The sequence below is a fragment of the Rattus norvegicus genome, chromosome 3 (genome assembly GCF_036323735.1).
Source record: "Rattus norvegicus strain BN/NHsdMcwi chromosome 3, GRCr8, whole genome shotgun sequence".
Taxonomy (NCBI): domain Eukaryota; kingdom Metazoa; phylum Chordata; class Mammalia; order Rodentia; family Muridae; genus Rattus; species Rattus norvegicus.
In genome coordinates, this window is record NC_086021.1 from 160,183,350 (window position 1) to 160,208,488 (window position 25,139).

The following is a 25,139-nucleotide window of genomic DNA, read 5'->3' on the forward strand; positions in this document are numbered from 1 at the left end:
TTGTAGCTTTGGACCACCTCCTTCTGCAACTTTTTCCCCCCAAGGATCTCTGCTTAGTTTGAACTGAGGTATCTCTCCTCAGAACCCCACCTACCATACTGTATACAGCATGAATAAGTAACAAAGCTCTCACTTGAAGAACAGTTTGTCTCAGAATCTCTCTGAAACCCCTCTCTTAACATTGTCCAATTCCTCTAACGGTCTTGTTATCTACGTTTGTAAAAGAACAAGACAAATCTATTATCGTTTTGTAGAAATTAATACTGCTTTTTCAAAAATCAGCTAAATGGTAAGGCAAAATGGCACACACCTTTCATTCCAGCAGCCAGGAGGCAGAGACAGGTGGATCTCTGAGTCTGAGGTCAGCCTGGTCTACATAGTAAGACCCTGTCTCAAAGGGGAATGTGAAGGGTTAGTGAAATGAGTAGGTTTTATGGTACGGTTTTTATCTTGCATTGTGTAAGGTTAGGAAATTTTTGTCTACTTGACACAAATGTAGTTATTTCTGGGAAGAGGGAAACTTGAAGAATTGCCTCCATCAGAATGGCTTGATCAATCTGTGGAGAGTATTCTTAATCAGTAATTGACTGGGGACAGCCCAGACCACTGAGGGGGAGTGTCACCCCAAAGCAGGGGAAGCCAGTAAAGCAGCCTTCTTCCAGGGCCTCTGAGTTCTTGCCCTGAATACCCTTTATGGCGGACTATAACTGTAGGCTGAAATTAACCCCTTACTTCCCAGTTTACCTTTGTTCATGGTGTTTTATCATAGAAATAGAAGGCAAATCAAGAGTAATTTTATTGTTTTTTGTTTGTTTTTAAGATGGGCTCCTTTAGAATTCCTGAACTGAATTGAAGTAATCTGTCTTCCCTTGCCACAAAAGTTCTGGGGCTTCAGACATTTGACCATCTTTAAACTGCTGTTATCTGCGACGTTTTCCAGTTTGCAAATATTTTTAAGTAACTGTTTTAAAATCAAAACGTTCCAGAGCTGAAAGTACGAAGCATAGAAATAAGGTTCTAATATTTTTATGAGCTGTGTGACCTTTAGTAAGTTAACTGTTCTGGTTTATCAGTTCTGATACTAATAATCTTTTAAGGAAAGTTGTGAGAATTAACTGAAGTACACGTCATAGTCTCTACCATACTGAAAGTACCCAATAAAAGATGGTTTCTCTTTAATGTCAAACAATCAGCACTGCAAAACTCAAACACTGCGTCATAACCAGTAGTTTTTCCACTTTTCCTCAACCTAAAGGTTGAAACCTAAAGATAATTAATTAAAATGGAAAAATTAAAAGGATGAGAAGAATGTGTACTTTACTTTGCTGCCCAATCGAAAAAGCCCTTCGTTTCAGCCTACAATCTTAGCCGCAACTAATTTCCTGGCTTTGCCAAGGAAGAAACCATTCTCTTTAACCCCAACTTCCCTGAAGCTCAGTGAGGGTGCGCAGTGAAATTAAATGTCCCTTCTCGGCCACCATAGCTCTGTTCTTTCCCACCCACCATCTCCTCCCAGCACCAGTGCACTTCTATTGGTTAAGCCTATTTGGCGCCAAAGAGAGGAGCTGGTTGCTGGTGTTGTGTGACTCTGAACAATAGCAGTGCCGCGACCTAGGAGCCCAGCGAACGTTTGAGGGTGACTTGGCAGTTGACGGGACCACAGGACCCAGGCGCATCCGTCATGTTCTGTGAAAAAGCTATGGAGCTTGTCCGCGAGTTACACCGCGCGCCGGAAGGACAGCTGCCGGCATTCAATGTGAGGAGCGGCGGCCGGGCAGGGGCGTGTCGAGGGCTAGGGCGGGGCCTCATGTCTTGGGGGCGGGGCCTATGCCTGCTGTTGCTTACTGGAGACTTTTTTTCAAGTGTTAGTTGCTGGCTTAACTTGACCTCCCTGCTGGATTCCGAGATCGGAAACAAAAAGTTTGAAACGGGGCCAAATTGTAGCAAGAAAAAGAAGACTCATACTTATGTTACCTATTGATTTGGTGACTTTCCCCATTTGAGTGCTTCTTGTTTGTTTTTTTTTTTATTTGTTTGTTTGTTTTTGAGACAAGTCTTCATGTTGTTCAAGCTGACCTGGAACTCTATTTAAACAAAACAAAACAAAACAAAACAAAAGTCAAGTGTATGCGCCTCATTTGCATGAAGGTGCTTCATGGAAGCCAGAAGAGGGTGTGAGATCCTCTGGAACTGGGGTTATAGGTGGTTGTGGAGACTGGGAACCCACATCCTCTGCAAGAGCAGAAAGTACTTTTAAGCCAGAGCCATCTCTCCAGCTCCACATACATCTTTATAGCCAATAGCAAGCATCTTGACATAACCCCAGAAGTTCTGGGGATTGCTATGGAGCTGTGTCCCAGCTTCATCCTTGGGAAACCACAGATTTGATATCCTGGCTTGTAGAGTATTGCCCTTTTTTACATGTATCCGGGCTCAGACTGCTAAGAGCTGACACATCTCTAAAGGGCCTGATGCTGTGTGAAGGGCCATGTGGAATCATGTAGAATGCAGTCTTGGTATCTGGTGTCTTTTGCTCAGTATAATGTATTTGAGACTATTCTTAATATTCAGTAGTTCAGTTGTCTTATTTTAAAGATTTTTAAATTTTGCATGTATGAATGTTTTGCATGCATGTATATATGTGGCAGCGTGCATTCCTGGTACAGAGAGGTCAGAAGAGGTCAGTGGATTCTCCTGGAACTGGAGTTATAGACAGTTATGAATCACTCTGTGGGTGCTGGGAATCGAACCTGGGACTGAATAGTGCCCTTAACCACTGAGCCATCTCTCCAGCCCCTATTGCACTTTTCAAATGGCTATTCATTTTATCTTTTAAAAATACACATACAAATATAAAGTTGCCCATTTTAACTTAGTGTAGGCTCCAGGGCCACTCATTACAACCACGTTGCTGTTAAATCTTCCTCACTGTTTGCAAAACCATTTCATTACTCCAGCAGAAACTTTGTGACCTTTAAGCAGCAATGCCCAGTTGCCCTTCTCTCACAGCTCCTGATAATCACTTTTCTTTTGTATTTGCTTACTTATGTGGGTAGGGACATGTATACCGTAGCACAAGTGTGGAGGTCAGGGACAACTTGAGAGTTGTCCTTTTGCTGTGTGAGTTACAGGAAGGAGACCATCAGGCTAGAAGGCAAGTACCCTTACTACTGAGCCATCTCACCTGCCCTCATTTCTTTGAAGACAGTTTCACTATGTTCTTAAGGCTGGCCTCAACTTGAGATAGTCCTTCCATTTGCTGGCATTGATTCTAGGCCTACACTGCTGTGTCTGGCTACATTGCTTTTCTCTGTTTGAATTTGCTTGGCCTAGTATTCTTGATAAGGAGACTCAGACTATCCTCCTTTTGTGTCTGGTGTCTCTGGTTTAACATGGAGTTTTCAGGGTCTACCTATATTGTAGTATGTGTCGGTATTCATTCCTTCTCATAGCTAGATTACATTCCACTGGGTGGTATATCACATTGAGCTCATCCTCTCCATCAGTTGTTGGTCCTTTGAATTAGTTTTGCTTTTTGACTATTTTGAATCATTCTGCCAAGAACATTTGTGTAAAGTCCAGTCCGTGTATGCTTGTAATTCCAGGACTTAGAGTGTTGAGCCAGGAGATTTAATGTGAGTTTGAGGTTAGCCTGGGTCACATAATTCTAGTAAGACCCTGTCTCAAGAGAACCAATTATGAAACTCTAAGAATAAAAATAAAATCAAACACAACAAAACTGCTTGTAAGGTTTTGTGTGAGTTAGAGATTTAGCTCAGTAGTACTGTAGGGAATAACAAAGAGAAGGAGAGAAAGAGAGAGAGAGAGAGAGAGAGAGAGAGAGAGAGAGAGAGAGAGAGAACATAAACCTAGTTGAGTTTCTGGGTCATATGGTAGTTCTGTTTAGTTTTTTTCTGGTGCCAGGTATAGATAGAGCTCAAGGTATCTTGCAAGGTTGGAAAGTGTGGTGTATATCTGGGCTGGAGAGATGGCTCAGCGGTTAAGAGCACTGACTGCTCTTCCAGAGGTCCTGAGTTCAATTCCCAGCAACCACATGGTGGCTCACAACCATCTGTAATGGGATCTGATGCCCTCTTCTGGTGTGTCTGAAGACAGCTACAGTGTACTTATATACATTAAATAAATAAATCTGAAAAAAAAAAAAAGATAGGTATGTCTATGTAGTGCCTGAAGACCTTGAACTCCTGGGGTCTCCCTGCTTGGCATCTTGAGTTCAGGAACTACTTGGCCCATTCCTTTGAACAGTTTGAACAGCTATGGAGCGGATTTCCACAGGGCTGTACTTTATGTTCCTTGCCAGCATCTGTAGCTATGAAAATATTGTGAAGCCTGTTGTTTTTTTGGTAAGGTATTTAAATGAAAGATAATACAGATTGAAATTAATAGGGGAATCAATGGACCTATATTAATATCAGTTTATACATTTCAGGAGGACGGACTCAGACAAGTTCTGGAGGAGATGAAAGCTTTGTATGAACAAAACCAGTCAGATGTGTAAGTTGTGATAATATCGATGTTTTAAAAATAAGAAATGACATGTTAAAATCAGAACCTTATATCTCTTTGGGGATGTACTGTTTTGTGTCGTTTTAATTCTCTGAATCTGTCTTATCCTGCTTGTACAAGTGAGCACAGGACTAGAACTTAAAGTTTTCTGCTACTGTGGTTGGACAGTGCTTCATGTGTGTTAGACGCTTACTGCGTCTTCATGATGCATCGTGATGTGTAATTCTAAGTTGAAAGAACTGGAGTAGATTTAAAAAGGTGAGACAGGCGCAGATAAAGACCACAATGCAGTTAAATACTTAGTTCCCACTCTTTGTTTTCATTATGCCTTAGTATGTTTCAAAGAGAGGGCCAGCTGGTCAGGAACAGTAGTGACTTCTGACGGCATGAGTAGAGTTCACTGAGAACCGGTGTCACATTTAGCAGGTCAATAAAGGGCTATAGGTGGAATATTTAAACTGGGCATGGCAACTCATACAATGGAGAATCTGGACCTTGTCAATAGACTTCAAAAGCTGCCATTGCGTGATCAGATAAAAACAGGTGCTGCAAGCGAGGTCAAAGCTGAGGTAGTACAGCCTTGGTGTCCCTGCCCCCCACTCTAAGAACAGGGTTCCTTGTTATAGTCTCGACTGTCTTAGAATTCACTCTGTAATGTAGGGTCCTCAAAATCAGAGATCTACTTGCCTCTGCCTCCTAAGTGCTGGGACTAATACCCAATGACAGTCAGAGTCTTAACTAGAGAGGTTTATAAATTACTTGGGTGTAGAGATTAATAATATGGGGCACCCAAAATGAAAGGAACACAATACATACCGATATCAGAAAAATCTTTACAAGTAGAATGAGGAACACAATAGACGCCAATAACAGAAAAATCTTGCCTAGTAGAACAAGGAACTGAACATCAGGGCTGTGGTAAATGTGGGTCAGATGTCAAGTCTTGAACTCAATTCTACAGAGTTGTTTATTAATCCATTTGATGGACATGCACCAAATAAAGTTGCATTGACAAATGTTTCTGGTATTTCCATGGTAGATAACACTGTCTAGATTTCTGTTCCTGACTTTACTGTTAGGAGACAGATACTAAGTACACACATGTCAGGATGGGAGATGCTCTAAGGGCAGGCCATGGAAGAGAATAGTGCTAGGATGTCTCCTAGGGCGTAACTTAAATTGAGGACTTGAGAGATTTCTTTAAGGAAAAGACATTTTAGCTGAGGCTTTGAGAATTAGATTTTACTCACAACAGCAGTCAGGGTGGGCAGAGACCATCCAGACCATGGCCCCAACAAATCCAAGGATCATGAATAGACAATTAAGTACTCTGCAAACTGCATTTAAAGACCAAGGGGGCTGGAACTTAGCAGGAGAGAGGGCGATATCAGATGAGACGTTTGTGTACAGGGTAGGCAGTCTTTGTTTTGAGGCCATTCTGGCTGCCGAATGTATTTAACAAGCAGAGAGGAGGGGGCACAGTGGTAAGTCAGGTCATTTAAAAAGTGACCTGGACTGTAATAAACAGAATAAAAATATATTTTGGAGTTAGCTTACTGTGTCTTGGTCCAGTAAGGGACTGAATTTTCTGTACTCTCTAGCTGCACTCTGTGATCCTGAAATTTGTCACTGACTTTGTTAAATTCTCTTTGGGGAGATGACCATTGTTTCTGGTTAAAATTATCTGTGAGGGGGACTGGAGTACTACACGGCAGTTCACAGTGGTCTCCTAACTCTCTTACTGGGGATCTGACACCCTCTTCTGACCTCTATGGATGTGGTACAAATACCCAAACATATAAGATTAAAGAGAAAGTTTGTTTGTTTGTTTTGAGACAGGGTTTTTCTGTGTGGCCCTGGCTGTCCTGGAACTCTCTGTAGACCAGGCTACATCTGACTCCCAAGTGCTGGGATTAATGGTATGCACCACCATGACCCAGTTCGAATAAAAGGATTTTTAAGAATAAAATAAAATAGGGCTGGTGGAATGACTCAATGGATAGAGGTTCTTGCTATTAAGCTTGATGATTTTAGTTTAATTCCCAGGACCCATGGTGAAAGGAGAGTGAAAGTTGCCATCTTATCTGTTCTCTACATGAATTGCATGAGCAGAAAAATAAATGCAATGAAAGAATTTAAGCAAAAAAAATGCAATAAAAAAATTAAGAACAGCTTTGTGAACAGAAATGAATCCCTCCACCAATCATGTGTAAATGTACAGAGTTTGACGTGTGTTTTCTAAATTATTCTGCTATTGAATTTAGCTAATCCTTTGAGGAAAGATCACATTTTGTAGTTCAGTCTTAGCTAAAGCTTTCTGCCCTGCCTTGTTTCCCAGGTGCTGGGATTGCAGACATGGTGCCACCATGCCCTGCTAGTCCATAGGTATTGTACTGGTTCCTTATAACCCAGGAATTATATCCTTACATTGCAAGCAGTTGTAAGGAATGTGGGAAATTAGCCTGACCTCCTACGAGTGGCAGAAGTGTGTAGAATGGCTCCATGTGGGGAGTAGTTCTGTGCTAGGGCACTTGCCTATCATGTTTGGGGCCCTGGGTTTAATCTCAAGCACCACGAAAACAAAACAATCTAGATATTCAGAGACACATACAAGGTTTCACTACTTTATGTAGGCTGGGATGACCCTGAATGCAGATTTTCTGACTCTGCCCCTAAATGCTGGGATTAAAGGAGTGCCCCACCACACCCAGTTCTGGCTTTTTATCTTTTAATATACTAATGAAAGCACTGACTGGGAGGAAGCTACCCTGCTCTGGTTAACCAGTTGTGAATAGACAAAGCAAGCATATCAATCAGCCATTCCTGCTTTTGAAACTTTTACCTATATCTGTTCCTTGTTCCTTACATGTCCTTATCAGGAATGAAGCAAAGTCAGCTGGACGAGGTGATTTGATACCAACCATCAAATTTCGGCATTGTTCTTTGTTAAGAAACAGGCGCTGCACGATAGCATACCTGTGAGTGTCTTGGGTTTTGCTTGGGGTGTCAGGGAACCTAGGAGGGTTTCTGATGTAATTTGGTTTCTCAGTGGGAAGGAAGGAAGAAAATAGCTTTTATTGTTCCGTTTTATGTTTTTTTTTTAAAGATTTATTTATTTATCATATATAAGTACACTGTGGCTGTCTTTAGACACCAGAAGAGGGCATCAGATCCCATTACAGATGGTTGTGAGCCACCATGTGGTTGCTGGGATTTGAACTCAGGACCTCTGGAAGAGCAGTCAGTGCTCTTAACCGCTAAGCCATCTCTCCAGCCCCCGTTTTATGTTTTTTGTTTGGTTTGTATGTTTGCTTGTTTTTGAGACTGGGGTAACCAAGGATGACCTTGAACTCACAAAGATCTACTTTTGCCTCTTGAGTGCTAGGGTTAACATCATGTATAGTCACCCTTGGCTTTAAAAAATAATTTTTTTTAAATTATGAAACAGTAGTATAATCATGAAAACAGTAAGAATAATATAGCTTTCCCTGTGGAACGTAGTTTTTAGATCTTAGTGTTTCGTCACATTTACTTCATTGTGTGCTTTTTTTCTCTCAAGATTTATTTATTTATTAATTAATTATAGTGTTCTGCCTTCATATATGCCTGCACACCAGAAGAGGGCCCCAGATCCCATTACAGATGGTTGGGAGCCACCATGTGGTTGCTGGGAATTGAACTCAGGACCTCTGGAAGATCAGGCAGTGCTCTTCACCTCTGAGCCATCTCTCCAGCCCCTGTGTTCTGTTTTTATGCTGTACTGGTTTGGAGTATCATGACAGCTCATTACTGAATTCATAATCGTTTTCTTCTCTGAGCAGCAGGTTCCTCATGGCCTTTGTAACCACTGCACATATTGTCACATTTGGAGAAACAAACAATGCCTTGTGGTATCTGTCAGGTCGAAACAGGGTCTCCTATAGTCCTGGCTGACCTTGAACTCATAGAGATCCTTCTGTCTCTGCTTCTAAAATTTTGGGATTAAATGCATGGACCACCACACCCAGCAAGCTAGACAGTTCTTATGCTCATTTTTTTCTGTTGTCCCAAAGATGATTTCTGTGGCTGTCTTTCTATCAGTAGCCAAAGTCCACATGCTCCATTTAGGGTTTTTTTTTTATGGTTCCATGTGGAGAGGTTTAACGAAATGAAGAGACAAGGGAGAGGGACGAGAGAGAGAAGAGGTTTTTGTGAGTCTTGAGTCTTTTCATCATAACATCTTTTGACCCTTTTATTCTTATGCCATCTAATCTCATGTCCTAGGTATGACCGGTTGCTTCGGATTAGAGCACTCAGGTGGGAATATGGGAGTGTCTTGCCAAATCCTTTACGATTCCACATGTCTGCTGAAGAAGTAGGTTAACACTATTCAATTGTATTGAACTGTTATGCTCTCGAATAGTAGTTATCAGTGTTCCTTTGTTTTCAGTGTCCACTCATCAATTTCTAACTTGGACTAATTTCTTATATACTTATATAGGGAGTGATTCTAAGTACCATGAGAAAACTTTAGTATTTAACAAGATAGAGTCCCAATATGTTATTTATGAGTGATCCATCTTTGGGATTAAAAGCTGGTATTATTACTTGGGTGTTTTCTATATAATATGTGCATATATATATATATATATATATATATACACACACACATACACATACATTATAATCAACATTACAAATTCATATTGGTAATAAGTCTTGATTGATCCAGTAATTAAGGCATAGGATTACTCCAGATATTGGACTGAAGTCAGATAAACTTAAATCCTGACTGTTTAAGAACTGTCTATGTCAAGTAAGTAACTTGACCTCTCTCTATACCTAAATCCTCTTCTTTAAAAATAGAGGTTTGAAGGACTTCGGACACTAATTGGCTGACGTTAGACCACACTTCACCTAAGTCTTCCATAAGATTTTCCCTTACTTTAGACAACAGTTACAAGTCTAGATGTCCCATGATTCCTATAGGTTCAGTACTTCACCAGAATGAGTCACAAAACTCAAGAGTATCATTGTACTTCACACTTTAAAGTCTTGAAGCCAAATGGATACAAAAAGTGAATGTAGATTGGAACCATCCAGACAAGGCTCACAAGGCAAGGGCTGAAAGGGTTGAAGACACTAAGCTTCTGCTATTGTATCCTTGTAGATCAGAGCTTGGTATCCTCTTGACACATTCCATGGTGCAGCACATAACATTGTCATCCAGGTCCTTTTTTTTTTTTTTTTTTGGTTCTTTTTTTCGGAGCTGGGGACCGAACCCAGGGCCTTGCGCTTCCTAGGCAAGCGCTCTACCACTGAGCTAAATCCCCAGCCCCTATCCAGGTCGTCTTATACAGCAGTGGTGTCTAAGTGGTTGAGGTTTTATACTCTAGAGACATGACCATTGAATTACCAGCCCTGTCACTGAGCTCAGTCTTCTCCCCTCCCCTCCCTGGAGGTCACGCTGTTAGTGAAGTCCAGAGCCCAGTCCAGCCTCCACTCTGTGTCATTAGGTTAGCACAAACCAACCAGGGTCCACTATGAGTCATCTCGTTAGCAAGGCACTCCTGATACATCTCTGCATAAGTGATGTGATTTCTGTCCTTAACTCTATTTGCATACTGTACCACACCTATTGATTTGTGGGTGTTGAACCAACCTTTTGCCTTGGAGTGAAGTCAACATGGTCATGGTCTGGTCTTAATGTGACAAGAAGTTTTTGTGTCTATGCCCATCAGGGAAGTTTGACTATAGTGTTCTTTGTGTGTGTGTGTGTGTGTGTGTGTGTGTGTGTGTGTGTGTGTGTGTGTGTGTGTGTGTGTGTGTGTGTGTGTTTAAGGGGTTTTGGTGTCATGGTAATGCTGGCTTTGTACAGTTTGTCATTGTTTCTTTGTTTCTTTTCTTCTGTTACAGAAGGGTTTAATAGTATCAGTGTTAGCTCTTGGAAAGTTTGGTAGAATTGACAGCGAGCCTATCTAGTCCTGGGGCTTTTCTTTGGTTGGTTGGGAGGCTTTTTATTGTTGGTTCAGTCTTTGGTTATAACAGGCTTGTTTCTTCTTGAGTTTCTGGGAGAAGGGAAGGTTATATGTGCCTAGGAATTGACTCATGTTTTAAATTGAGTCTATATATTATTTTTTCGTTTCAACTGCATTAATTTCTGCTCTGATCTCATTTTCACCTCTTACTTGGGTTTAGACAGCTCTTATTCTCCTAGGACCTTAAGGTGCACTGCCAGGTAATTTACTTGATATCTAATTTCTCAATATAGGTGCTTATAGCTATCATTTTTCCTCTTAGAACTGCTTTAGCTGTGTACCAAGGGTCTTGGTAAATTGCATTCTTGTATCATTTGATTCTAGGAAATTTTCAGTTTCTTCCCCAATTTCTTCAAAATGACATTAAGTCTCCAAGTACTTGTGTGGTTTCAGTATTCTTGTTGACTTTTAGTTTTATTGCATTAATTAGATAAGACACAAAAAGCTATTTAGATTCTTGGTTTTTTGTTTTTTTTTTAAGATTTATTATATATATGAGTACACTGTAGCTGTCTTCAGACACACCAGAAGAGGGCATTGGATTCCATTACAGATGGTTGTGAGACATCATGTGATTGTTGGGAATTGAGCTCAAGTCTCTGGAAGAATAGTCAGTGCTCTTAAACACTGGACCAGCTGTCCAGCCCTCTCTCGTATTTTTTTTTTTTTATAAATTATTTTATATTTTCAAACATAAACCACAAATTGAACCACAAATCCAATTCCCCACTACAGTGAACAAAGACCACAGACCACTACCCTAGTGGAAGACAGATTTACTCTTTCCAGCCAGAAACTGTTAGGTGCCCACTGAGAAAGAGGCAGGCAATCAGATGCCAAACACAGCAGGCACCTACAGTGGTCTTCATCCTGGATAGTATGAGTAAAGTTCTCAGACTGGCACTTAAAAGATTTGGTCAAAGTGGGTAAAAGACACCAACGAAAAAGGCCTTTTACTAGACTCTTGGTCTGTGGAACAGAGCAAACATCTGCCTAGATGGTTACACTCTGCAGGAGGCAGATGAGGAGGAGGCAGGGCTGGCAGTTATTTCTTCTTCCATTAGTAGTCCCTTACAGGATACGGTTCTTTCCTGCTCTCTGCAGGTAGAGAGGCCCCAAAGATCCTGGCAAGTAGCCCTCTGTTGGATCGGGCCTGGTCCTGGACCGTGGCCAGCTGAGCTCGTTCAGGCCCTCCGGGCCGTGCTGCTTTCTGGGCCCTCAGCTCCTGCTATGTGGGATGTTGAGTAAATAAATGTCCAGGAGCTATTTGGTTGAGTAGCATCCCCATCAGCTGCAAGGAAGCGTTGTGCCTGTTTGTGCCTGTTCTACGTTTCGAAGATAGAAATCAGTCTCTCATTTTGCTTGGGCAACCTCTGCTCTCAGACGTTGCCTTCGTACCTGGCACTCAAAGGCAAGGTGTTCACTGAGGTGGGACCAAGTAAAACGATGCAAATACTTGAGGTTCCACGGGTCATAACGGAAGGGACTGCGCTTGCGGGCACCCATGGGCGTGTTATGTAGACGAGCTGCCACTCGCTTGTGTATGCCGTCTCGGAACTCCACCCAGCCTTCGGTATAGTCCTTGCTGTTTTTAGCTCCCTTCTTTCCTCCTGCAGCCGTGGCTGCCTTCTTTTTGAGTCTCACAAAGCGATCCTCAGCCTGGAAGAAAACACGTCCCACCTCACAGTAGGCGCTGAGCAGGTTGTGAACGTGCAGGGACCGGAATCGCGGCGCGGGACGTGGCCCAAGTACACAATACCCGGAACTACCTTCTTCTTGCTGCCATTGCAGGACGCTTCCTCGGCCTCGTCCAGTTCCTCTGCCGCCTCTGCATTCACCTCTTCCTCTTCCTCCATCGCCGCCTTTGCTCCTCCACCAGCTTTCCTGCTTTCACCCCTCTCTCATGTTTTTTAAGACTTGATTTATGGCCTAGAATGTGAGCTCTTTTCCAGAAGCTTATGGGCTGCCGAGAAGAATGTATATTCTTTACCTATTAGATAGATGGTCTCTGTAATTCAGATAAGCTCATTTGATCTGTGGTATAGCTTGATTTTTTAGATTTACTTTATATATACGAATGGTTTGCCAGCATGTATGTATGGACACCATGTGCATGCCTGGTGCCCTTAGGGGTCAGTAGATGGGGTCAGCTTCCCTGGAACTGGAATTACAAATGATTATGAGCCACTGTGATGATGCTGGGAACTGAATGAACCTCAGCCCTCTGCAGGAGCAACCAGTGTCCCTCACCACTGAACCATGCAGCCCCTGCAGTATAACTGAACTCAGAGGTTTCTTTGTTATCAAAATAGGTGTTGAAGCCACCTACTACTACCATATCAGGGCCTATGTGACTTTTATGGACAGTCATCAATTCTTGGCACCTCAACATATATTTCCAAGTTTATATCATCTTGTAATTCATTTTTCTTTGTATTTTTTTTTTGACATTTTGACAATAATATGTTACAGAGAGGTTCTTCTCTGGTCATGTGTCTTTAGGGTTCTAATGCCTCTTGTGCCTGGATATCTTGCTCTAGAGTTGAGAAATTTTTGCTATAATTTCATTGAGTAGAATCTCTCACTCTTTATCTTAACTGGGCTTGGACTCTAGTTCTTTTTTTCGGAGCTGGGGACCGAACCCAGGGCCTTGCGCTTCCTAGGCAAGCGCTCTACCACTGAGCTAAATCCCCAACCCCCTGGGCTTGGACTCTTGAGTGCGTGCTGGAGTTCTCCATCATCTCCGTGGTGATGCCTGGCTATGGTATTTCATCCTCTGCTCCATGGGATCTTTTTATTTTTAATTCATTGAGATTTTTTTATTAACATTACCACAACATCAGAGTCTTTGCTGACAGTTGCTTCAGAAGAAAACTACTTTCATCCCAATTCATCCATTTTACTATCTTACCCTCTGTATTGCTGACTTTTCCTCTTTAAGTGTTGGATTGAATGAAACCATTCGTTTGTATCATCTTAGAAGACATTGCTCAGCCTTTACTAGAAAACTTCTGAAATCACTATCGAGCATTTTGGAGGAACTAGTTTGCCACACTTTCTATTTCTGGTGTCTGTCTGATGATACACATTTCTCCTTGTCTGGATCTCTCTTCCTGTTTTATTTGGAGATCTTCTTTAAGGCTTAATCTCCAGTACTCTCTGTAAAGAGAAAGCGAGTTTCTGTAATAGCAACAACTATGAGGCCATTCAAGATACAGAAATGCACTTAAAACAGTGCATGCAGAAGTGAAACCGGCGAGGTTACGACAGCATATGGGACAAAGGTAATTTTTAGAGTGAGTGTGCAAATAGAAAATGAATGACATAAATGAAGATGACAGGGAAAAGGGAGAAATAGAAAAACAAGAAAGGGGAAAGAAGCCGAGTGAGTTATTCAGGGACAAGAGAAAGGAATTAGAAAACAAAAGAAAAATATCTTAGTCATGAAAAAGCTCAAAACCTGGCAAGTGTTAGGAGAATAAAACCCCTGTATAATGAGTATTTAACACCAGTACAGTAAGGTCAAAATATTCTAAATATATAGAGGGAGCTAGTCAAAGAGGAAAACATGGGGCAAAAAAGAAGAAAAAACCTGCCTAACAGTGAAAACGATCTATAAACCAAATTAGGTGAATCACAAAAGCAAAACCAAACCTTTAAAACTGAGGGAAGATTGTGCAAGAGGGCATAGATGATTGTGAGAGCCAGAGGGCTCTGCTGTGATGACAAGGAAGCGTCACTCGTAATCCTTCAGCAGTGTGGTTCCCTAAACAAGACCTGAGAAAAGTACCCCACAAGTAGACTGCTAACAAAGACAGAGCCAAAAATAGAAAGTGTGGCCGAGTCATGGGCTCTATCCAGACAGAGCACCAGGAAGGAGCTGACTCCCAGGGACGAGCTGCCTGCGTGATTAGCCAATCCACATGGTTAGCTGCGAAGTCACATACGTTCAAGTAACACTAAACAGACCGAGCAGATCTCATTATATACTTGTGTATAGAACATGTGTCTATAACAGTATGTATGTTTATATACACACAAAACATATATATAATCATATATATAATTAAAGTAAAATACCATGGTTTTGAGGGAGCAAAGATGTTACATAGGAGGGATCAGAAGGAGGAAATGAAAGGAGGGAAATGATGTGATTATATTTTAATTTTTTTTTTTTTTTTTGAGCTGGGGATCGAACCCAGGGCCTTTCGCTTGCTAGGCAAGCGCTCTACCGCTGAGCTAAGTCCCCAACCCCTTATATTTTAATTTAAAAAGAAAAAAATTCATTTTTTTTGTTTGTTTGGGGTTTTAGTTTAAGGTCTTTTGCGGCTGGGTTTGTGTAGACCTGGCTGTCTTGGAACTCTGTAGATTCCAGAAACCTGTAAGAGTTTATTTATTTATATTTTTGTTTTAGTTTTTCAAGACAGGAATTCTATTTGGAGCCCTTACCTGTCCTGGAGGTCACTCTGTAGACCAGGCTGGCCTTGAATTCACAGTGATCTGCCTGCCTTTGCCTTCTAAGTGTTGGGATTAACGGTGTATGCCATCACCAGCCCAGCTATTTTCTTTCAACAAATAAAGTAAAAATATCAAGGCATGGTAGTACTCACATTTAATTCCAGCACTCAGGTGCAGAGGCAGGCAGATCTTTGTGGGCTCAAGGCTAGCTTGGTCTACATAGCAGGTTCAGGGAGAAACTCTGTCTCAAAAAACAAACAGACTGGGTGATGGCACAGGCCTTTAATCCCAACATTGGCAGAGGCAGGTGGATCTCTGTGTATTCAATGCCAGCCTGAGCTACAGAATGAGTAGTTCCAGGACAGCCAGGGCTACACAGAAACCCTGTCCCCAAAACCAAAACCAAAACCACCAAAAAACAACCCACTAATCCCACCAAAGAGGTAAAATGTATAAGTAACACTAAATAAGAGTACCAAAAAGAATAAAAGGTGAGGGGATTCTCCAGGGTTTGAGAGAAAACACAGATAAGGCACTAGAGTACCTCTGGCCATTTCTGAGGTCCTCAGAAATTGGAACTTGCCAGTTCCATTCATGTGGACAGGGTCAGCTGAGCTGTGGGCCTTTGTCTTCCCTGGCCTAGCCATTTGCCTCATCGACTTACATACTTAGACACACACACACACACACCCCAGGAGAAAAGAGCAAAAGCCTGCAGGAGCAGGTTTCACTGAGCATGCTCCAGTGCAAAAAGAACTCACTCATTCCGGATGAAAAATAAGTTCCAGCATTTATTGCGTAGAGAAAGAAAAAAATTTTCTACCTTTATTGCTAAATGAATTAAATCCAAGTGTGTAAGAAAAGCTCTGCCCTTGTCAGTAAGAAAAGCCTGCCTGCTGCTTTCTGCTCTCAGCAGCTCCTTCTGCTCTCTGTTTCTGCTCTCTGTCCTAACCTGCATCTCCTCGGCCCTGGTGTATTCTGCTATGTTCTACTGTCTCTTCCTCTGTTTTGCTTCTACTCTGCTTCTCTTCTGTTCTCCTTCTGCCTCCTTAATGTCATTTCCTAGTTTTTTGTACTTTTTTAGGAGAATAGATCACATGGTATTCCAAGCATCTCTCCTTAAAAGTTCACAAGTTCAAACATAAATTCAAACCATAAATAAGAAGTAACAACTGGGGCTGGGGATTTAGCTCAGTGGTAGAGCGCTTACCTAGGAAGCGCAAGGCCCTGGGTTCGGTCCCCAGCTCCGAAAAAAAGAACCAAAAAAAAAAAAAAAAAAAAAAAAAAGAAGTAACAACCAAGATGTTTACTTGTGTTTCCATTAAGACTAGTTATCCAGGGCTGGAGAAATGGCTCGGCGGTTAAGAGCACTGACTGACAAATACAGAAGTGAATGCTAGCAGCAAACTGAGAACGGGGTCCCCATTGGAGAAAGTAGAGAAAGGATTGTAGGAATAAAGGGGTTTGCAACCCCATAAGAACAACAATACCAACCAACAAGAGCTCCCAGGGACTAAACCACTACCCAAAGACTACACATGGACAGACCCATGGCTCCAGCTGCATATGTAGCAGAGGATGGCCTTGTGCACCAATGGGAGGAGAAGCCCTTGGTTCTGCCAAGGCTGGACCCTCAGTGTAGGGGAATGTCAGGGCAGGGAGACGGGAAGTGGTGGGTGGTTGGGGAGGGGGAACGCCTTCATAGAAGCAGGTTTATGGATGGGAAACTGGGAAAGGGGATGATATTTTAAATGTAAGTAAAAAATATCCAATAAAAAAAAGTTAAAAAAAAAAAGAGAGAGAGAGAGCACTGACTGCTCTTCCAGAGGTCCTGTGTTCAAGTTCCAGCAACTACATGATGGCTCATAACTATCTGTAATGGGATCTGATGCCCTCTTCTGGTGTGTCTGAAGAAATTGATAGTGTACTCACATATTAAATTAAATAAAATTAAATAAATAAATAAGTAACTATTAAGACTGGTTATCTAGCTAGTTATCATTATCTGCCACTAGCTCCACAGGTTCATTTAAAGTTAAAAACTATAATTTTAAGTTAGCATGTTTCTATCACGAGGCAAATCATCTGCATGATGTCTTATTAGTATTGAAGTTTTATATAGATAAACCCAGCTAATATTTTATCTTCTGTCCTTGCACCAACAATAAATTGCTCCTTTTTTTTTTTTAAGATTTATTTATTTTATTTATGTGAGAGCACTGAAGCTGTCAGATACACCAGAAAAGGACATCAGATCACAGATGATTGTGAGCCACCATGTGGTTGCTGGGAATTGAACTCAGGACCTCTGGAAGAGCAGTCATTGCTCTTATCCACTGAGCCATCTCTCCAGCCCAATTGCTCCCTTTTTTTTTTTTTAAACAACCGATAGTTAATAGTTTTACAGCCTAAAGAAATGTATTCCTTAATTGTAAATCTGTCTATTTTCTATCTTAGTGCCAGTAGCCAATGACATGTGAAGGCGAGCAGAGTTCTACTTGCAGTTTTCATGTTACAGATAGCTCTAATTGCAGCCCTTCTTACAGAGTTCGATAATTACTAATATAAACGTAGGAATTCTTGTAGAGTCATCATTAGGAATTAAGAAATCCGGCTGGAGAGATGGCTCAGTGGTTAAGAGCACTGACTTCCCTTCCAGAGGTCCTGAGTTCAATTCCCAGCAACCACATGGTGGCTCACAACCATCTGTAATGAGATCTGATGCCCTCTTCTGCTGTGTCTGAAGACAGCAACAGCTACAATAATATTAGATAATCTATATAATAAGTAAATAATGATAAAAAAGGAATTAAATCATCTACTTGTTTGTAAAACATCACTACAAGACAGAACAACTTTGTTGATCTTCAGAAAGCCTGTCTAATAGGGTGGGCTAAAGCTCAGAGATTGTTAAATGAACTTAATAATGACAGGAAAGGTGTATCAACAGCAAGAAGCAATCCCAAGATTTAGCCTCTCCGGCCTTGCCCCCAGAAGCTCATTCGTACCAGTCCATGGTGAACCATCTCAGTAAAGTCACCTGCCAGCCTTCAGCCTCTCCCAGATGGCGTCTGACAGTTGCTCAGACCGCACTGCCTAAGTATCTGCCATCTACCAGAGCTCTCTTTACTCTGGTAGTTGTGATAGCTTTGTCAACTTGACACAACCTATAAATTCCTGGGAAGATGTCGCTGGGCCAGTGGGCATGTCTGTGGAGGATTTTCATAACTAACTGATATGGGAAGATCTGGTCTTAGGATGTGTGGCTTTGAAATGGTACCTAGTTTGTGTAATCTTTCTTAAACCTTGGCAAATGACTATTTTCCTGTTCATAGGTGGAGTGGTTCAACCATTATAAAAAGTCTCTTGCTACTTACATGAGGTCACTTGGAGGAGATGAAGGCTTGGACATCACACAGGATGTGAAACCCCCCAAAAGCCTATATATTGAAGTATGTATACCTACTTTAATAATACATTGTATTACCTTCTATCAAAGATAAAGATTTACTAGCTTCTCTTAAGAAGGAAAGGACTGAAACAGGACAAAAGAGCGAGAGGAAGATAGTTTCCACAGTCTTAAGGATAGATACCTAAAATCTCATCAGTACACCCATTTTAGGAGTTTGGTCTTTGGTACCACAAATAGATGGCCAGGGAAGAAAAAGTTTCTAAAGAGGTGAAAGATATGACATAAAACACAACGTGTAGCTCTGTCAGGTTCTAGTATCAACATGAAAACAGAAAAATATTCATGAAAGACTAAGAGATGTCTCTGGTTAAGAACACTGGCTGCTCCTGCAGAGGATTCAAGTTAAATCCTAGCACCGACACGGCAGCTCTCTGCCATCTGTAACACTGGTGACCCACGCCCTCTTCTGCCCACCTTGAACACTGTATATACATGTGGCATACAGATATGCATGCAGGCAAACCACCTATATATGTGAAACGAAATGAGAAAATATTAGAATATCCATGAGAAGAAGATGAAATGCCTCCCTATTTTTCTTGATATCACTTAGTGTTGTCCCTTAAAAAACAAAACTATCTACAAGTAATGTGTACTTAAGTGCGGCTGCATGTCCCTTGGTATACCTGAGGACAGTTCTGGGAGTTGATTCGCTCCTATCCTGTGAGATCAGGGGATGAAACTTGGGTCACCAGGCTTACACAGTAAGTGTTTTGCACTTTGTGCCATCTTGCCAGCCCAGATAATTCTTTTTGTTTTTAAAGATTTATTCATTTATTATATGTAAGTACACTGTAGCTGTCTTCAGACACACCAGAAGAGGACATCAGATCCCATTACAGATGGTTGTGAGCCACCATGTGGTTGCTGGGAATTGAACTCAGGACCTCTGGAAGAGCAGTCGGGTGCTCTTAACCACTGAGCCATCTCTCCAGCCCCAGATAATTCTTTACCATTGGGGATGTCGATGTCAAAGACTGCCTTACTCCTCTACCTTCAACCAAGATCCTCTTTCAGTTTTGATAACCTAACTGCTTAAAGAACAAGGTTGATGTGAAGGACAAACTGAGATGATTAGAATTATTTACAAATTAAAAGATCACTCAGTCCAACTTCACTTTTGCTTATTGGGGGCACCAAATGAAAGTTGTATTTTCATTTTCTACTGCTAAGAATTCCCTGGAATGAATCTGGATATTGAAGAAAATTAAAAGAATCTTTTCCAGAATTAGGAACTGGTAAACTTAGCTAGCTGTGTCCTGTTCTCATTACTGATATATGGGTGGGGTCTACAAAAGTGAGGCTGGAGTAGATCTAAATATTATATATATATTTGATATTTATACACTACCATGTTCTTTTCTATTACTACCTATAATAATGTAAACCAGTTCTGGTGGGGCACAGCTGTACTCTTAGCCAGTCGGGAAGCCGACACAGTATGATCACTTGAGTTTAGAGAGCTGAGTTAGGGACTTACCGAGAAAACACAGCCAAGACCTTGTCTCAAAGAAAAACCAGAATGTTAATTTGTTCTTTCAGGTGCGGTGTTTGAAAGACTATGGGGAATTTGAAGTTGATGATGGCACTTCAGTCCTGCTTAAAAAGAACAGTCAGGTAGTTTCTGTTGTCACTCACTTTAAACCTTGTTAAGAATGTGTGTGTGAGTAGCCGGGTGTTGGCACACACCTTTAATCCAGCCCTTGAGAGGCAGAGGCGGGTGGATCTCTGAGTTTGAGGCCAGCCTGGTTTATAGAGCAAGTTCTAGGCCAGCTAAGGCCACACAGAGAAAGCCTGTCTAGGGGGGAAAAAAAGAATATGTGTATGGAGATGCTGGATTTGGTAGCAAAGTAATATCTCCTTGTGACATTCCTCTGTATCTCACACCAGTTCTGGATTTTTTCTGAATAATAAGACTTGAAGCAAATGTGTCATATAGCAAGAAAACATTAATTCATTTACTAAGCTGGTGCTTATATTTAATACTAATTATTTTCGTGGGTAATTATTATAATGGGCCTTATTCTAGTTAGTTGACAAATTATTTGGAGACTATTAAAGTGTTGAATTTGAGGCGTGGTAATCCCACCTGAGACAGGAGGACTGAAAGCTGGGGACCAAGCAGGTACGCTGGTACTTGTCTTTCATCCCAGCATTTAGGGAGGCAGAGGCAGGCAGATCTCTGTGCGTTCCAAGCCAGGCTGGCCGACATAGCAAGTTCAAAACCAACCCGGGCTACAGAAGAAATTGTAAGCCATCCCTGGCAATTTCGTGAGCTCTTATAAAAAGGTCTGGAGCTGTGCCTCGTTCGGAAGCACTTGTCCAGCGTGCATGCAGCTGTAGGCTCACATCCCCAGCACCAGAGTAAGAAACGAGAGAGTACTGGAGTAAGCTTTTCCTTCAAGTTTTGAAAATTCTTACGTAACCATTTTTAGCTTATACTTCATTCTAACCTTGTACTTTAGAGCAAGAAATTGTGGTGTAGATCAAGAACTTTTAAATACTTAATATGTAAGCAGAACAGCTTACTAGGACAAGATTATACTGGTCAAATTTAGGAGAGTTGAGACTTCATATTACACAGTTCATTTTTGTCCTCCCCCCATTTTCTGACATGGCAGTACTGAGGGGAGAGGGCCTCCCAAGGGCCACCCTTTCTTCCCTGCCTGCCCTGCATGTGGATGTTGACCAGTTGGTACCATGTTGTTGACATCCTGGGACAGAATGCTCCGACCATCTGTGCTCTGGCCAAGAGGATGACTGATCTGTTTTATTAGTGTGCAGGTGTCATTTTCCAAAGCCAGGTTTTTAGAACAGATTTCTAAGGCACCCTAAAATTGTTGTTAAACCAACCATTCACTCCCATGTGCCTCCTTAAACATAATGTATCAAAACCACATGGTAGTTAAAATGCTTTAAAAAAAAAAACAAAAACAAACAAGCAAGCAAACCCATGTTCTGGAGGTGCCCGGGGAACCTGCAGCTGCCAAAAGCCCAGCTACAATCAGAGTGAGATGAGCGGAAGCGCTGTCTCAGGTTGGGGTGGTTCTCTTGGGCTCTGGTTGATCTGCCCACTGTGTACTGAGGCCTGGGCCTGTTGATCTGCTCCTGTGTGAACACGTGATGAGCCGGAACAACTTATGTTATCTTTATTTGAATCCTGTTTTCTACTGTTTAATGCTAAGGAATTTCTAAATGACTTGATCCTGGGCCAGCACGATGACATAGCAAGTAGAAGTGCCAGTACACAGACCCAGTGACCTGAGGTCACAGTCCCTGGATCCCATAAGGTAGCAGGAGAGAGCCAACTCCTAAGAATTGTCACACGTGCATGCATATTAATTAATTATCTGGCCACATCTAAGACTGGATCATTTATTTTATGTATGTTAGTATACTGTAGCTCTTTCCAGACACATGAGAAGAGGGCATCGGATCCCATTACAGATGGTTGTGAGCCACCATGTGGGTGCTGGGAATTGAACTCGGGACCTCTGGAAGAGCAGTCAATGCTCTGAACCACTGAGCCATTTTTTTCAGCCTTTTATAATTTTTAAAAACGTGGTGAATAAGGAGGTTGAGAGATGGCCCAATGGCCATCTTGCTGCTTCTGTGGAGGACCCTAGTCCAAGGTGACCCAGTGCCTTTTCTGGCCTCTGTGGGCACCAGGCATAGCTGTACACAGGTACACATAGGTAAAATACTCATACACATAAAGTAAAAACGAGTAAATCCTTTTGTTTTTATCAGTAGGGTTATTCTGTGTAACCCTGGCTGTCCTGGGATTCATGCTGTGGATCAGTCTTGCTTTAAACTCAGAGATCCACCTGTCTCTGCCTCATGCATGCTGGGATTAAAAGCTTATGCCACCACCACTGGCAAAAAAAAAAAATATGTATCTTAAGAATTGTGCAGTGACTTTTATAAAAATAAGAATGTCACTAGTGCTGGATTAGTGGATCAGTTGTGCTGGGCTGTAGCGGCACATCAGTTAGGTCAGCTGGTGACTACACGGCTGTACAAGCTGGTGAGGCATATAATTAGCTGTTGCTTTTTACTGATGCAAAAAATAATTGAGTTTTTCTCTCCCCCTCTCCTCTACTTCCTTTTACTTGCAGCACTTTTTGCCTCGGTGGAAGTGTGAGCAGTTAATCAGACAAGGAGTTCTGGAGCACGTGCTGTCCTGACTGTGTCCCATGAGGACAAGAGCAGGGCACTCCTGGCCTTGCCAGGTGTGAAACTAAGCCAGCGCATAAGCGTCCCCACCGGACCTCCCCCTCCTTGGTCTTAAACTTACAGACATGCATTAACATAACCAAGAGGGCCTGGGTCCAGCTCACTGTAGAGCGACTGCTTAGCATTTGAGAAACCCAAGAAGACTACCAAGAACTCTTGGCTCGGAGCATAATCTGCCAGCTCTTAAGCCTGTTACAGGCTGTGTCTCTAGTTATTCCATTCCCACAGTACATATTGTACTCTTATAATTGAAAATAAACAGTCTTCGGTTTGAATCTGCTTTCATACTGGGACTCCCTGGTAGCCCACCTTTGATTGTTTTTGGTAGCCTATGTTATGCATGCCAAAGGGCTGGGTTTCTAGACCACTCTGTCAAGTAAAGGTGATAATTTATCACCAGGCTGTGGGAACACACTGGAATTTGGTGTTTTCTGCAGTGGTAGTTCAAAGCTGCTTGCAGGCCAGTGGGTACCAGTGTCATGGCTTTGTTCTTAAAATGGATGGAAACTAGACATTTTTTTCCCCAAGAGTAGCAAATATTTATCCGGCGGGATGTAAACATCTAGGGTAGGGGATAAATCTATACTTTCCTTAGCAGTAGAATAAGCCCCCAGGAAGGCTGCTTTGGCCAAGTGAAAGTTTCAGTGAGTGGAAGAGGATGCTGGGCCCTCAGCAGCTGAGGGAGGCTGGACAGTGCTGAGCAGGTTACAGCCCTGTGTGGACGAGCGGATCCCTGCCCTTCCCCAGAAGACACCTTGGCACTGCTGATGCTTTGCCTCAGCCCAGATTCAGCTGTCATTCTCGGTTTAGATTCTTGTTGGTTTGCTTGTGGAACCCTGGCCGTCCTGGATCTCACTATATGTTATAGGCTGGCCTTGAACTCAGAGACCTACCTCCTGAGTGCTGGGGTTGAAGGAGTGTACCATTAAGTCAGCTTGGTTTTGGTTTCTAATTTGATTTAATTTATATAGAGACTAAACTTTTAGAATGAAAAATAATCTTAAATATTTTTATTAACTTGAGAATCTCGTGCAGTATATTTTGATCTTATTCACGTCCCAAATCATTTTTGAGACGGTATTAGATGATGACAGAACATATTTGGTATTACCTCAGTCTTTGTAATTTTTTGAGGCTTGTATTAGGGCCAACATCACAGGTCAATTTACCAGTGCTGTGTTTGGGGGTAAAGTGGGTTTTCTATAAATGTCAGTTTGCTGATCATGTTAGACCTTAACCAATTATCTATGGAGCCCAGAGATTGAGCTGGCTGTCTTCCTCAACTGCTCTTCACCATGCTGGTTGGTTAGCTGGTTGGTTGGTTGGTTGGTTAGTTGGTTAGTTGGTTGGTGGGTTGGTTGAGATAGAGTTTCTCTGTGTAGCCTTGGCTATCCTGGAACTTGCTCTATAGACCAGGCTGGCCTCAAACTCACAGAGAGACCCACCTGCCTCTCTCCCTGAGTGTTGTTGGGGATTAAAGGCATGCACAATTGCCTGGCTTTCACCTTGGATTTTGAGCCTGATCTCTCACTGAACCTAGAGTTTACGGACTCAGCTAAACTGGCTGGCTAGTGAGCTCCAGGGCACCTCCTGCCTCTACTTCTGCTGTGATGGAATTGTAGGTACACACTGCTATGCCAGCTTTCTTAAAGGGGTTCTCAAGATCTGACTGAACTCAGGTCCTTAGACATGTACAGCAGGGACTTTACCAACTGAGCCATACCTCCTGCCCTCTAGTCTGTTACTTCAGTTCCAGGCAGGGCTCAAAGTAAAGAAGTGTACCCACTGTGAGGTAGGTTCTGTTTGTTTGTTTGGTTTTATTTCTTTCTTTAAGAAAGGGTCTGTCTGTGTAGTCCTGGCTGGTCTAAAACTTGCTCCATAGACCAGGCTGGGGCCTGTCTCTGCCTCCCAAATGCTGGTTTTAAAGGCATGTGCCACCATTACTGTCTCCACTGTGAGTTTTGACAAGGCTTCTACCAACTATACTGAGACTTAGTATTTTACTGGTTGGTAAAACTAAACCTTAAGTTTTAAAAGTGTTCCCTTCTGGAGTGAAGAGCTTTCTGGAGTAAGGAATCCCTATTTGTTTTCTGGTTTTGTTGTTGTTGTTGTTTGTTTTGTTTTTTTTTCCTCTTTTTTTTTATGGAACGCTTCACGAATTTGCGTGTCATCCTTGCGCAGAGCCCATGTTAATCTTCTCTGTATCGTTCCAATTCTAGTCTATGTTGCTGCCGAAGCGAGGGCCTGTGTTTTGTTTCTCAAGACAGGGTCTCACTAGGCAGCTCTGGCTGTCTTGGAACTTGCTGTGTAGATCAGGCCAGCACAAGCTCAGCCCCCTGCCCGATTCCTGGGTGATGGGGCTGAAGCAGTGGTTCTCTCACATCCTAAATGCTATAGTTTCTCATGTCGTCACCCCAACCAGAAAGTTA

At 42.1% G+C, this 25,139-nt stretch overlaps 1 protein-coding gene, 1 non-coding gene and 1 pseudogene across 2 annotated transcripts; 1 reads left to right on the forward strand and 2 right to left on the reverse strand.

The window, feature by feature from the left end:
* The first annotated feature begins 1,570 nt into the window (after positions 1 to 1,570).
* Positions 1,571 to 22,985, forward strand: Gins1 (GINS complex subunit 1). The gene is made up of 7 exons (NM_001109207.2): positions 1,571 to 1,756; positions 4,451 to 4,515; positions 7,407 to 7,505; positions 8,791 to 8,881; positions 18,338 to 18,454; positions 20,017 to 20,091; positions 22,593 to 22,985. Exons 1-7 carry the CDS (start codon positions 1,682 to 1,684, stop codon positions 22,659 to 22,661), a joined length of 591 nt encoding a protein of 196 aa, NP_001102677.2. The 5' UTR covers positions 1,571 to 1,681; the 3' UTR covers positions 22,662 to 22,985.
* On the reverse strand, positions 10,263 to 17,584 carry Abt1-ps2 (activator of basal transcription 1, pseudogene 2; annotated as a pseudogene).
* Positions 22,986 to 24,846: 1,861 nt separating the features above from the next.
* Rnu6-722 (RNA, U6 small nuclear 722) lies at positions 24,847 to 24,948 on the reverse strand. Its single transcript, XR_005503013.1, has one exon. It is a non-coding gene; the product is annotated as a U6 spliceosomal RNA (small nuclear RNA).
* Positions 24,949 to 25,139: the final 191 nt, after the last annotated feature.

Excerpts from the sequence above, each read along its gene's own strand:
- Gins1 (NM_001109207.2), top strand. The coding sequence starts at position 1,682 with ATGTTCTGTGAAAAAGCTATGGAGCTTGTCCGCGAGTTACACCGCGCG. Across the intron at positions 4,516-7,406 it reads GAACAAAACCAGTCAGATGT|GAATGAAGCAAAGTCAGCTG; the intron begins GTAAGTTGTGAT and ends TGTCCTTATCAG. Across the intron at positions 7,506-8,790 it reads CGCTGCACGATAGCATACCT|GTATGACCGGTTGCTTCGGA; the intron begins GTGAGTGTCTTG and ends CTCATGTCCTAG.